This window comes from Meleagris gallopavo, chromosome 2 (genome assembly GCF_000146605.3).
Source record: "Meleagris gallopavo isolate NT-WF06-2002-E0010 breed Aviagen turkey brand Nicholas breeding stock chromosome 2, Turkey_5.1, whole genome shotgun sequence".
Classification (NCBI taxonomy): domain Eukaryota; kingdom Metazoa; phylum Chordata; class Aves; order Galliformes; family Phasianidae; genus Meleagris; species Meleagris gallopavo.
Window position 1 is genome coordinate 90185770 of NC_015012.2, and position 15784 is coordinate 90201553.

Sequence of the window (15784 nt, forward strand, 5' to 3'; positions counted from 1 at the left end):
TGACCTTATCCCCTTGAAATAAAATCTCATACCTTTTCTGGTGAGGTAACTCAAGCAGGTGCACCCTGACCTGCACTGCCCTTGGGTTACCAAATTTTATTGACCAGGGCTGCTCCAAAAGAAATGCAGCCTCGTTTTATTAAAGGCTTATGATATCAGATGGATGTTGGTGGTACGATAGCCTGAACCTTTCTTCCAGTGTTTAGTGTTACGTCTTGTTGTTGTGTGACAGATGGCAACAGGGGGCAGTCTGACAATGGCATCTGAAATGAAAGTGCGTATGAAACAAAGGTGTGTCACTAAATTCCTCCATGAATAAAACACTGCATCATTTGCCATTCATTTACACTTGCTGAACATTTATGGAATCCAAACAGTGGATGTAAGCACAGTGAAGTGGAGGGTGATGTGTTTCAGCAGTGGTGACAGAAATGTGAATGACAAACCGTGTTCCAAACAGCTATGCACAGTTGTTACACCATGAAATGAAGAGTGTCTCGATCAGCTTATCTGTGTGAATCAATGGATTATAACTAAAGAACTGTGTACTGAGCTGAATATTGGCTTCGGTACATTGGAAAAAATGGTGGCAACACTGGAATACTGCAGAGTGTGCCAGGTGGGTCCCATGAATGCTCACACAAGAAGGAACAGGAAGAATACCATATACAACTTTATCAGGATATGTTGAACCAATATGAAGCTGAAGGTGACAGTTTTCTGGATCGCATAATTACTGGTGGTGAGACACTGTCACCATTGTGAACTGGAGTCATAATGGCAGTCCATGATGACATGTGAATTACATGGAGACCATGGAGTGCTTTGCTAGTCTTGGCTGGACTATCCTACCACATCCTATACATAGTCCAGATTTGTTTCCATCTGTTCAAGCCAGTGAAAAATGGATGTTTTCCTAGTAACAGCGCTTGCACAGCATCTGTGAAACAGTAGGTCCCCTCTGCTGGTGCAAATTCTTACAAGCATGGCATGCAGGCTCTTGTTCATTGTTGGTGAAAATGCATAGCTAATGGTGGTGACTGTTGAAAAAAAAATATTTTGTAGCTGAGAATTTGCTCTATCAAATAGTGTTATTGCACTCTTTATATCTGTTGTAGTTTCCATGGAAACAAACAGGAGACATTACTTTTTGTGTGACTTTCATACAGTTTTAATTCTAGAAACAGAAGTTTTCTAGCTGAATCGTGTGCTGAGGGGAGAAAGAGGAGAAATCAATTAGTCCATATAACTCCTTTTTGTTATTTGTCACTGTACATGACTATTCCTTGGTCTAACGACAGTATTTTCTCTTTACTCCTGTCCTTGGCACTTCACCCGCTTCTTGATTCTACTTCTAGTTTTGATCACGTATTTCTAATGCAGTGTTGCTTTATCCTTACCTGTAGAGTCTTTATAACTCGGTTCTGTACAAAGTCACGAGTTATTCAAGTGAATGTTAAGTACTACAAATTCACACCTGCTTGCCTTTTTAGTTGTTTGGATGTCAAATGAGCTTCTTTCATCTTTCTCCTAAATATATCTGTGTTTTCCATGGGGAAGGGAGTACAGAGAAGGAAGCTTGATATATCTGAATTAATTAAACATGAACATAGAGTCATTGTCTCCTACAAGGACTATGGGTGTTTGCATGTATGTGTATATTTCTTATTTTTCTGTAATTGCTTACTAACAAATGGTCATTCAGAAAAAAATGAATTTTTAAAAAAAAAATTAACATTTGATAAAGATTATAGTTTGCTTCTTATCTTAATTTTTAAATGAAGAGATTATTCATTACGCATAGAGTGTTTGTGTTCTAAATAAGCCCCATCCTGTTTGCCTTATAAAACTGGGACCTCCTTCCTCATTTATTATTTAGTACAGTGGCTGCAACTAATCAAGAATAATGCTTATGCTGGCTTTTTCCATACTTATCAGTAAACAAATATTCTTTATTCTTGTTAACGGTATGCGTGCTTAATGAAATACCAAAACAGCAAGATGCTCTGGTGCACTTCATTATCTCCTGATTTGTCAATGTGCAGAATGTTAGAGAGCTCTGCTTTGTTTCCTTGAGCTGTATTATCGTTCAGAAGATTATAAGCACATTATGCAAATGAAAATAAGAACAGGAACAATTCTCAAAACATTTTTATTTTCAAAATACCTTTCAACTTTCAGAATGTCTAAGCAGTAGTATTTTCTGTCTCCTTTATACACTTTCCAGAAACAATCATTTAACCGGATACAGACTTTTTTTTATATTTGCATTTTAAGCAGTTCTGCAACTATCCACTTACATTTTAAAACATCTGAAAAGGAAGCTGTTCCAATTTCTTTCCTCTTAGTATTGAATTTCTCTCCTACCTTTAGCCCTTAGCATACAGTTCTGTAATAATAAGTCATTTGTCTTTTGACAACCCCATACTGTCATGCCTTCTTCAGGCCTACTTGGTGTATGAGCTGTTACAACTGGGAAAGTAAGCTGCCACCAGGTTTGTGGCAGGTGAAAGCTGAGTAAAAATTCTTTCCCTTGCTTTCTACACTGTTCCAGCTGTATACCTGCCTTCTAGGGAGCTGAGTCTCAAGTCTGTGTCAGCAGTATAATTGATCTCTAATATAATTGATCTTTAATATATTAAGCTTCTGCTGCAGTAATGGAAGAATCCAATATGGGACTCAATTAATTAATTTTCTTTCAGCTTATAATCAGATGATGAAGAGATTCATGCTATTTAAGAGATACTTGCACACAGACACTAAACCCTTTAAGTAGTTTCTAGAAATTTCTATTAAGAGACAGAAATCAGCTACAGCCAGTGATAATAATTTAATCTGCATATTTAAACCATATGCTGTTGCGTCAACTTGTTTTTACTTTCCTTTGTGGCTATAATCAAAGTCAGAAGACTGAAAAATCCACAAATAAAATTTAGCAAGCTATGTGAAATAAAAAAGAATTTTAAATCTGCTGTTCTAGATGACACAAGTGTGTACTCCGTTCTACTTCAGTATCCTTTTCAAGATATTTGAGTAAAACTATACCACTCTTAAAAGAATGAACCCACTACCCTCAAGTTCTTTCTGTGTTTTAAAACATTGTTTTCAAAATCTGTAGTTAAGAACAGCTGGAACAACTTTCAGTAAACAAAACACACCAGATTTCTGTAGAAGCACAACCTTGATGTTGCTTTATATGTTTTGGAAAGACTGAAATAGAAAAACTGGGGGGATTCCTCAAGAAACAAGTAAATTTGGAGAATAATAAATAAAGGTAGCTTATTGTTTAAGTACAGCCACAGGAGGGGGTGGGGAATACCTAGTTCTGATCAAATGACATTTCTACAGCACCTGCCAATTGGCTGGTGCTGCCCAGCTGCTCTCTGCCTCAGCTTCTAGAAAGTTTTTGCAAGACAGGATGGGCCACTCTTGGTAGATTTTAAACTGTATTGCAATTAACTATGGTCAGTGGGATTTAGGTAGCGTCAGCCTATTAGCAGGCTGCTATACAAGCAAGTTGAGCTACACAGTGAGCTACAAGGAGTTGAGAAAGCGCGTGCTTACAGGAACTGCAAACAGCTGTTTGGGATGGCTGTGAGATATCAAAAGGCAGAGGCACCACATGGCCAGATAGTCAGGGGGCTTTTAGACTGTGGAAAAGAACAAGATTAATAACAACCAAATGTAAATTAAGAATGGCATATTAACCAAAGTTGATCAGATCTCACTTTGTCAGAGTTTTTCTAGTGGTTTCCTTCTTGATTATTATGTTTCTTGATTTTTATTTTATTTTTTCCCCTGCATACTCCCATCCTGGCCTCATAATGATTTCTTCTTAGGCTTCTAGTTGCTAAAGGAAGCACGTTTCCTTTATCCACTACGGAATGCCTGTCAGCCTTCTGATAGCCGTGTATGGGAACTGCTGAATCATGGCCTGAACCTCTGATTGATCACCTGAGGCAAGCAATGAGTCAGCCATGGGAGCACAGGTGAAGGCAATTCACCTGTGTTGCAGGAAGGCGTGGAGCCTGGCTCCAACTCTCCTAGACCCATTTAAGAGCTGACTACCAGTGGGTAAGGGTCTCTTTCTGGAGTTCCCTCCTTTGGAGTTTTATGGTAAGCCCAGGATAAGGGTAAGCACTCTATCCTTTTTCTTGGTGTAATAACCTGCTTAGCTAAACTCTCTGATATATATTTCATAATTATAGTATCTGTATATTCATTGATTATACAGCTGTCAGCAGAGCTGATCCTTGTGTTTTGTGTCTTAGTTTGGAGAATAGCATCACTTACATCATGTGTATGATTTTGAACCTATCTTATTCTTGCTTATGATAATAATGGATTAGATTGGATAAAACTTATTATAGAATCATGTTTTCTTCTTTGATCATTGCCTATTAGGTATCCAGCAGCTTGTCTTTATGCCAACAGTATGTAGAGCTGGTCACAAGTGCCTGAGCTTGGCACCTCTTAAATCCCTCTTTGTATTAGATGTGATATGGGCAGCACATTAATTTATAATGTGATTTATTATATTGAAAAGCTCTATAAATTTAAAGTAGGGATGAGTGAAAGTTCAAAAGGGAACAGTTGACATCAAATAATCCTGTGAAGGTCTGTGTGCTTCTAAGATTACTTAGGTCGAAGTATTTTTGGATGAGCTTTTTTTTTTTTTACTTTTCCCCTACTTCTGAGTCTGAAGTTGGCAAAAATAGCACTCTGTAGTGTTTTGAGGTGATAATGGTTGTATGTTTAAGATTTGGTTGGAATCAGGTATTAGAAAATAGCTTTTTTTTTTATTTATGGAAAACAGTATTGGTTTTACTGGGCTTTCTTACTTGATTTAAAGAGCTGCCAGCAGCAACACTGGATTTGAAATTCAGAAGCAAAATGTTATTTCTGTCTATAAGACTGTTCTTATGTAATTTCAGATAGCTCCCATCCTAGGGATGGACCTAGGGACACACTGAAAGCTCTAAACTAGTTATAAGTGGGTCGAGTTGTTGTATTTCTGCTTAACAGAAATGTATTATGACCTTCAACTACTTATTGAACAATTGAGGCAAATGTCAAACCAAATGCACTGATCAAAGGCTGATATTCAAATGTTTGTCACTATCTGGACAAGTTGTTTGATTTATTTTGCTTGAACAACTTACAGCTGTTGTTTTTCATTAGTTTTCCTGTGCTGTTCAGTACCTGTTGCTTTGACAGTGGTTTCTTTGACATATTTCCTAGTATGCTCTGACTCTGGGTTGGGGATGGAAGAAAGGTATAAATATTCAATGATCTATGCTATTTACTGTAAAGACAAACATCATTAATTACGTAGGAGAAAAACTGACTTGTCACAAAATCAATGTTAATCTGATCAAATTAAGCTCATATTTACCATTCAATTTCTAGAAGCATTTTAAATAAAGGAATATTTTTCCCTAGAAATGATTCAGTTTTCCTCAGATGAATTCTTCCCAGTTTGTAGCAACTATTTTTAAACCCTGACTATCCTACTATTTTTATGGTTCTTCCAGTATATTTCTCAATGTCTTCTAATGTACATATTTCATGCTGTGTCCCCTAGAATAGTGTTTTAAAGTAACTAATAAAAATACAAGAACAGAGAGGAATTGATTAGTTATTAAGTACTTTTTCTTTTTCCTGCAGACTTAACATTTAAATTATGTTTGACTTGTGAAATTCTTAAACCTTTATCAATATGTTAAAAACCACACTGCGTGTTTGCATGTCTTACCATGTTACAGATGAATCTTCACACAAAAATCGTGGCAGACCTTAATCCCATTGAAACTTCAGATGCACTGTGAGAACTGAGCAGTAGTAGAAGTAATTTATTAGATTCTTAATGCACAGGCCGTACTCCATTTGTTTCCTATGGGAAGATGAAATCTACAGTAGCTTGGGGTTTGTCCTTAGTCATTATTTAATTTTAAATGTGCTAAATTTTTTGAAAGATACTGCTTTTACAAATGTTGCAATATTGAAAACAGCAATTATTACAAATTTACTAGCAAAGTTGCCCATTTTATGAAATGGTAGTGTATGAAAGCATACCATGTAAATAACTAGTATTCCTATTGTAATTTTCCTTATGGTCACAAATTACTGTACATTGCAGTTCTGAATATGCTGCATGTCTAGATGTATTTTAAGTTGAAACCCACGTTAAATGAAAGGGTAAGCTTGTATTTAGCACCGGTGTGTTACTGACTTGAGAAAAATACTATATCTTTTACATATGTTTGTTATTCTTCCTATGCATAAATATGAAAGTATTGCAGTGTAACATAACCTTTGTCTGTTTTATGTATACTCCACCCTACTCATTTAATACATTAATTATTTAAAAGACTGGACAGATAAGCAAATTTAAAATGTTTTTTCTTCTTGCTTAAAATTTAAATAAATATTTTAATCAGTACAGAACTTATAATAATTTCAAGGCAGAAGAATATAAATAGATTTTAAAGGAATTAGTTAATATACTAGTTAGCATTTTCAAAGTCAACCTTTGAAGTTTAGCTTCTAAAAATCCATATTGCTTTATCAATTTATATTGCTATTATTTAGTATTAATTTAACCTAGTGTTTCACTTTTTTTTCAGCGCTTAAATACAGAGATCACTTTGACTTTGTAAATGGATGTGTGTTCTAGCTGAGCCATTTTCTTGTAGCAATGTTTACAAAATATACTTTTTATAGTGATTTTTTTTCTACATTTCTGAATCCATGTTTCATACTTCCTTTGCACTTTGGTATTTAATATCACTTATAGTCATTTATCCAATTGATATCTGTATGAATCATACTGTGATCTTCATAGCACTTACCCCCCAAAATGATTAGTTTGGCTTTTTTTGCGTTGATGTAGGCAATCTGACTGTATCTGCTAACTAATAATAGAACAACTTCAGGTGTCTTCAACACAGGGAAGGAGCAGGCTTATTGTACATACTCATCTCAGAAGTCAATTTTCTTTTGCTTGTGAAGCGACACCATTAATAAATTTGCTGTTCCTATATGCTTTTAGATACAGCTAAATTCATTATTGGAAAAAAGAAAGGTAATGTAATTGCTAGGATTTCACTCTGCCTGGATCTTTTAAGTGGTTTTCTTTAGTAAAGATTAAAGTTGCGTTTAAACCAACTGAAGATGAAGAGGTAGAAGTTCTTGAGTCCTTTGTTTTTGAATTAAATAGTCTCGTTTATGTTGAATAAAAATGCAAAGACTTGTGTAATGAAGACAATGTCATATTGAAAAATGAGAAAAATATTAATGAATATCATAGAATCATAGAATCCTTAGAGCTGGAAGGAACCTTTAACGGTTATCTAGTTGAGCTCCTCTGCAATGAACAGGAACATGCACAGCTAGATCAGGTTGCCCAGGGCCTGATCCAGTCTTGCCTTGAAAGTCTCAAAGGATGAGTAATCCACTACATCTCTTGGCACCCTGTCTCAGTGCCTCACCATCCTCTCTGTAAAAGACTTTTTCTTTATATGTAACCTAAATCTACCCTCTTTAAGCTTGAATCTATCTTCCCCTTGTCCTATCACAACAGACCCTGCTAAAGAGTCTCTCCCCTTCTTTCTTACAGCCAGCATTTAGACATGAGTTAGATACAAATTTTTATGTGAATTTATAAATGAATAATAAATTAAAAGTGAAGTATTAAAGTGGCAATCCAGGAAGGACCCTTAAATCAACAAAAAATGCTTCTTAAATAATGTTAGGAGTTCAATCTGATGAAGAACAATAGCAAATATGATTTCACAGATACTTACATTTCTGTATTCACATTTATTTCACAAGATTAAATGATTGCTATTAGCAGTGACAAAGTTGCATGGAAATTTTCTGTAGGAAGAAGACAGCTTCCAGAGAGAAGAATTCTGTGACTAAAAAATATTACGCAGAGGCAAAAATACTGGCGTTTTCCAGGGCAAAAAAAAGAAAACCTCACTGGCAAATTTTGGAGTTTCTTACTGGAATACATCTCACAATATGAGGCAGTGATGAGTGATCTTACTGTGTGCTCATCCTTAACAGAAAGAGTTCCACTGCAGGAAGCATGGTCTGGCTGAGGCACTGGGTTCAGAGGAGAAGCAGAGATTTCTGCTTGAGTACTTCTGTTTGCAGCGATTTTTTCATCTTTTTGTCCTTTCTGTTTGCCAAGAAATAAAAGGCTGTTACAACTTCTAAAAAGGCACCAACTCATTATTATATTTAAAAGTGAAATTACTTTTTTTTTAATTCTGCACTACATGTGGAAAGAATCCTTGGTATGTAGCTCTGTAGGGTAAAAATTATTCTCAACCTACATCTTCAGGCTTGAAGATAAGCCTGCTTGTAATTCAGATACTGGCTGTGCACGGTGAAACTTTCTCACTGTAGTTTCTATTTGCCAGATATTATTCACCATTTTTCAGTAAAATAACAGTGAGTAAGGCTTAAGAAAATTATTTTTTCAATTAGTGTTGAAGAATATATTCTCAAATATTGTTTTCTTAACCATCCACACAATTAATTGGGTAATGACACATTAGTGTGCTTATAGTTATCATAGTCATAGAATTGTTTGAGTTGGAAGGAATGTTTAAAGGTCATCTAGTCCAGCTCCTCAGCAGTGAACAAGGACATCTACAGCTAGATCAGGCTGCTCACCCCATCCAGCTTGGTCTTGAATATCTCCATGAATGGGGCATTCACCATGTGTCTGGGCAACTCATTCCTGTGCTTCATTACACTTACCATTAAAAATTGTTTTCCTTATATCCAGTCTAAATCTCCCCTCTTTTACTTTGATACTTTTATTTTGGATATTTGTTCAAATGTCAATACACTTACTGCATTGCTTAGAGGGCAAACAAAAGATGATGTGGAAGAACTCGGAAGTACCATTTTCATGTCTAATATGGATAGCAGTACATAGTTAAATTAAATAAAAAGGAAGAAATACATAACTAAGTATCAGATTCTATTCTTCCGCTCTCCTGTGTGATTTACCTTGTACTTTCCAAACACAGCATTTTTTTTATTCTGCATTGTTTGATGCATACTGTGCCCTGACAGTCTTCCTTCTTCCAGTCTGTTCTCATAGGAGCAATGCTCAAGTTCATAAGGCAACTTGGTGGCCCTTTGCTAATCTCTCTGCAGTCTGTCCATGTGTCTGTTGTGCTGGGGACCCAGAATTGGACATAGCACTGCAGACTGTGTATCCAAAATGGTCACTTCCTTCCACTCACTTCCAGCACTTCCCCTGTGGCAGCCCAGTGGATCATTAGCTGCGTTTATTTCCAGGACACACTACTGCCTCATTCATCTTCCTGTCTGCAAGAACTTGCAGGTCCTTTTCTGCAGTATTTTCTCTATCTTATTTATATCTATTTTATCTATCTCTACTTACAATTTATTGTAATCTGGCATCTTCAGTTGGCCTAAACTGGAATACAAAGATGAAATAATGACTTTTTCTCATTTATATGTACTGCATCCATGCATAGTATACATGCATGTGAGTTATGTTTTGTGCTGGATGTGACAGCTCTCCTGAAGTGAGAAATAAATTTGCAAAAAATTTCAGTAGCTGATCATTAGATGCTTTTATGAAACCTGACAAAAAAAATACTACTGCTTTCTAAACAGGATGGTTTTCATTTTCCTTCTATTTTTTAAATCAATTTCTGGAAGGGTTTTAGGAAATAAAAGAAAAAAAATCATTGTCGCATCCTTGGTATATGTGAAAGCCTATCCTGATAGTAGAACAGTTAAGTGTGTAACAGGTACTTGCGAATGTGGAATAGTTGTCCCTACTTTTGCATTGTGTTTGTGGCGTGCTTGCTTTTTCCTGTTTATTTTGATGTGCTGATACTTGTGCAGGAAATGGAGGAAATCTCAAAAACTGTACAGTTAGTTAAAATAGTTAACAGTTAATTTGAATGTGTCTGTGATGTAATGGATTATATTACTAGCCCACACGTCTGTGTCTTCTATCTCAACATTTTCTCCTTTTTCCTTTCCTTGGCAAAATTATTTCTGTTTTCTGATTTATTTATTTATTTATATTATTATTTGTCAAGAAGTTGTAGACAAGTTCTAATTTTCTTAATGCCTTAATTTAACTAAGAATGAAGGCTTGCACTTCTATATTCTGGCTTTTAAAATACATCTTGTTGCATTCAGAAAATCCATATCCATCCATATGTCCTAACCAAGTTCACGTCTTTGCTAGTCACTATGAGCACAAAAAAGATTCAGCGAGTTGGGAGAAATACAAATTGCAAATGCATTATATACAGATCCATTTACATAAGAGCTGACTTAATCAGCTGTAAAAGCATATACATGTAAGTAATGTAATTCTGAATATTGGAAACAGTTCAGCTGTTTCATGCATTCTGATGCTTCACAGCAACCATGCCAAGCTTGTTCTTGAACAACTACCTTATTTTTTTTTTTCAGTTTTGATGCCTTTCTTCCAGTAAAATACTGTAAGCTTTTATTTGTCAGGAGGGGGTAAGATTATTGGAACTTATAGAAAAGCAATGCAATAGGACAATTGCAAAAACATGCATTTGTTCCAAAGTTCTTACACTTCCTTTATCTTTAAGCTGTATTGAGAAATTAATTCCTGTTTACTATATTTAAGTTCATAGCCCAGGTCTGTTTTAAACACAATTGTGTACGTCTATTTCCAAAGTACAGGTGGCTAAAACAGTGTAAGATGATCTGCACTCTCAGAACACTGATACACTATACATTTGATTTTCATGCTATGGCAGCTTTTTATGCAGTTAGCTTTAAAAACCCTTAAACATTTTTGCTGTTTGTTTCTTAATGTTTTCCAATTTACATGGAATTTAATAGGTTTTAAAATCTACCCTGAAGCCTATTGCAATGCTTAGCAAGTAATGAAATAATATGCATTAGTCATGCTTACCATTAAAGCATTTCTTAACTCCTGATAGAAAGAAGCCTTGTTAGAAGTAAGCATGTTACAAAAGAAGCAATTAAAACTTCTGCTGAATGGAAGTGTTTGCTGTGCTGCCCATCTCTAATGAATATTCAATTCAGCAGATGTTCACCTTTCTCTTTTGTTTTAGAACATAGGCAGAAAGAAGATGCTTTATGCATTTAACTTCTGTGAAACTGTCAAACACTCCCTTGCATGCAGTTACAAGATAATAAGTTTGAGGCTTGAGATAATAGTACAGTGTGATTACGATTTGATATAGCTTTGCAGTGTAATCAAAAAGATTCTATAATATATGCCATTTAAAGTTGGATGTATGTGCTGCTGAAAAACTTTTTTCAATTTAATCAGAAATTTTGCATTCGCATGTGATCATCAATCTATTAAGAATTGCCATTGCAGAGGTAGAATACTTTAAATTATGCTATTTCTATTACTATATAATACACGTTAAAAGAGAGAATAGTTCTTATGTTGTAAGTTGTCTACTATTGCACAATTGAGATACTGATGCACAATTTCAAATTAAAAATACTAAACGTATCCATGATAAACTATTTTATATTGAGTTCTGTTTGGACTGCATATTCAACAATAGAATTCAAGATGGTTGAAAATACCTGTGCTTTAGGCAGAGGAGGCAAGGTAGTTTTATGGAAGAGATATTATCTTTTGCTACAATTCTTGATCAAGGGAAGAAGAGATAGTAAATTATTTTTGATACACAAGTTGATGATGCAAAAAGATAGTAAGCAATGTATCATGTATCATACCCTACCCTCTTTTCATCACATTAGTGGGCCAAATTGACAATAGATTTTTTTTTCAAGTTTTAAAATGTTGAATCGCCCATTTGAAGACAAGAAATAGCAGTTATAATAATAATACCCCTTGTAAATGTATTCTTTTAGAATTTTAAAAAGTAACAGATAACTTATTTTCCATCATGCATTGCAGAGATACCAGTGTGTTTGTCTGCCTGGATGGGAAGGAACATTTTGTGAATATGAGTCAAATGAATGTGACTCAGAGCCTTGTAGAAATAATGGCACCTGCACAGATCTTTTCAACAGCTATCGGTAAGCATTGCAGCTTTTCACTATGTGATTATGTTCCAGAACTGACAAGCTTATGTATCCAGTTATTCTTTTATTTCTCAGCTCTGTGAATGGTGTGTTATTACAGAAAGATGAGCAAACAACTGCTGTCATGGATACACTGTTTCACTGCACATTCATTTGAAGTCAGCAAACATAATGAATTGTTGATGGAAAATTAAAAAAAACAAAAAAACAAAGCATCAATTCAAAACACTTAGTGAGTAATCTGGAACTGCACATTGTCAAAGAAAATACGTGATCTCTTTCTGTCATTTATGCCCTGTAAGCAATGGAAAAGTTTTAAGAGTTAATAAGTAGTGGGAGTGAATGTGTTTTTGCAGTTTTAGATGAAGAGATTATATCACTGCTGCCACCTTGTGACTTAAAATGACAAAAAAGAAAGTAATTTATCTAAAACTTACAGCTGCATTGGAAGAAAATGTGAGGATTTGATACTAACCATATTATTTCTAATACAAACGCTATCCTTTATTTCATCCACACATTTATGATTTTAAAAAAATGTATGTTTTATGAGGATAAAGAATCAATTTCCATTATTTATAGTCAAAGGTTATCTATACCGAGTTCATCTAAATTATAATGCCAATACTTGAACAATTATTTTTTTAATCTGAATGTAGACTCTTAATAACCAGTAACAATGTAACGAGTATACACAGTATAGTTGTTGCACAGTGATACTATTCCTGTTAATATAGACTGTAAACAGAAAGAAAATGTACCACAGTTAGAAACAGGCTAACAATTTCCCTAGCACAAAGGACAATTTTAACTTGTCTGTTATTTTTATAACTTTTTTATTTGAATCATTTCATTATCAACCGTGACGTAATTACATAATTTGGATTATGAGGGTCATAAGGAGAAAAGCAAGATTTAGTTTGGGCTAAATGCAATTTTCACTTGTGACTTGAAAAGAAAAATTCTAACTTTGCAAGTGCTTTTACCTAGTCTTTTAAATTTAAAATTGATTTATTTCTTTCTCTTAAAAATGTCAGAAGAGGTATATAGAATTTAGCGATTTTTTTTTTTTACCTTCTGTGCATTAATTTATATATTGACATAGTAATTTATATGTACATAGTATACATAGTTTACATCTAACAATACATATAAATGCTGTATACTTTTGGTAATGTTTTTTTCAGATGAGTAATCAAAAAAGAAGACTAACGTAGTTGAGAAAATACGTTAAAATATTTTAAATCGCCTTTCTTCCCTTATTTGAGTTTACTGGGACATGAAAAAACAACTGCTGAAGGGTTTTTTTTAGAGTTCCTTTTATTGTGAAAAATTTTAGTTATTTTTAGACTTCTAAGGAAAAGCTTACTTCTGATTAGCTGTTACATTATGGCAATTTGAATTCTTGCATGTTATAATGGATTATATAGGCTAATGTAGTTTCAGTGTCCTCAAGGATGGTGTTTGAATATTTTGCAGTGGCTATTACCTATCCTTCTATTTTACCTATTCCTTCAGCTTCTCAAAGTGTGAGATATATTGCAGAAGGTAACTTGGCTTCTTTTGCTTTTATTCATAGCTGGACCAACTGCATAAGAGCAAGGAGTCCCTATTGTAAAATGAAAAAAAAGTTCAAAAAGTACTTTTTCTGGATTCATTAAATACTGAACTGCTAAAGAAAATGTTTATGGGAAAATTCAGTTAAAGTGTATGCGCTACACATTTTTCCTCACAGCTATTTGTCCTGCTTGACATATCAGACGTACCACTGATTCATTATGTATAAACCTCATGATAAGTCAAAGAAAAAACAACTTCTTCCAAGATACCTGTAATTGAGACTGGGAGCCTGAGACTTAAGAATCACAACAAATATGAGACTAGACCAATGTTTTTGTCGTATAATCTAATGCAATTTCATTTCAGTCATTAGAGTTTCTCCAGTCTATGTATATTCACAGATAACAAGATTCTGCTTTTTTCACTATTACTCTTAACATATAAAAAACTTTTTTTCCTATTGTTACTGTTTTTAACACCCCTCTTAAAAAAATAAAAAAATGAAATATTCATTTTCCCAGTAGCTAAGCAGGGCAAGTGCTGAGTATGCTAAGTATCTGATTTCAGTGACATCCAGCCACATTTTTAAAATTAAGTGTAGTCTCTAAAACAGGATAACTTTGTTCTTTTTCTCCTGATAGAAAGGATCATTGGCTCATTTTAACTCTTGAGCTGTACCTAGCTATTGCTTTCAATGAGCACTAGTTTGTCTCAACCAAAACCATGCCAAACACTGCTTTTGGAATGCAATGACAAACAGTGCAGTTGTCTTGTCTTGACAGTGCCTATGTCCATGTTCTGGCAGTGCTCATTTTTCTGGTATAAGTTCAGCTACTGAGATTCAAAATTTTCTGGATCTGCTTGAACTTAACTGCACCACTGATATTGCTGTTTCTTCTAACAAATTAAGGGAATGGATAGTTAACATAGCTTTAGTAGTAGTTAACGTGCTTTAATAATCTTCATTGTCTTACTTCAAATATTTTCAATTCCATCTGATAAGATTAGTTCTTGAAAAAACTAGATTTATGTGCAGTAGCATAAAAATACATTTTGTGTAGAAAGATGAACAGAAAAGCATATAATTAAAAAAAAAAATTGTGCCAAGTTTCAAATCTGTGATAACAAGAAAAATAGCGCACCATAATTAAGTTAAAAAATTATCTAACGCTTCATTTAACTGGCACTATTCATTTTTTTTCAACCTTGCTATGAAAACTTGCTGACAAAACTGAAAGATCAACAAGTATGCCAAAACTGAATTTTTTTAATGGCTTCCCTTGATAGTGATAAAGAACATGCTAATAGTGAGAAAGAAAGATCTTCCCAGATGCATCATTTAAAAAATAAAAATAAAAAAAAATCAGGATAAGAATTTTAGAATAAGAAAAAGCATGAATCAATAGTTAAGATTGAATTGTCAAATGCAAATTATTTTTTACATAATTTGTGTTTGGCATCATAGCATGATTTGGGTTGAATGAGATCTTAGAAGTCGTGTAGTTCTATCTATTACCCCCGGATTGTATGTCTTCAAACCACGAAAACTGAAGTAATCCACAAATTTGCTGAGAATACATTCAGCCCTACTGCTCATGTCACTAACAAAGATGCTAAGTAACACTGGTCCCAATAGAGTTCCCTGAAGAACACCACTTGCCACTGATATCTATCTAGATATGGGAGTTTGACCATACAAACAATTCCTCATTCGTCCATCAAATCCATGTCTCTCCAATTGGGGGATAAAGCTCTAGTGAAGGACATTGTCAAATGCTTTGCACAAGACTGGGCTTCAGTCTGGTTTTAGTTTAGCTGACAAAAAAATCTCTTTTCAGTTTGACACGTGGCTCAACAAATAAATGAATTTACAACTGCATGTATTTCTAGTACACTGAACCTTGCTGCAATTCTCACAACAGCATGAACTCTCCAATTATGTTTCTGATCACATATAGACAGATGCATCCATTATCAACTGAATTCCCAGTTTCTCCTCTATTCTATTGCACCATCTTTACTGGTCCATCTAAGGTTCTGACTTACTAACAACAAACTCTAGTTAAAGCTTCTGGGTCTCTTTTGCTGTTACTACCTTAACTAGGAGAAACTTTAAATGAAAATCTCTTAAACTCTTCTAGCAAAA

General features: G+C 34.5%; 1 protein-coding gene across 1 annotated transcript in view; it reads left to right on the forward strand.

The window, feature by feature from the left end:
- LOC104909954 (protein eyes shut homolog) overlaps positions 1-15784 on the forward strand; it is a 190944-nt gene that overhangs the window by 135292 nt on the left and 39868 nt on the right. The window contains exons 5-6 of the mRNA XM_031552251.1: positions 4059-4116; positions 11951-12072. Of these exons, the coding sequence (XP_031408111.1) occupies positions 4059-4116; positions 11951-12072 (180 nt within the window). The remainder of the gene's footprint in view (positions 1-4058; positions 4117-11950; positions 12073-15784) is intronic.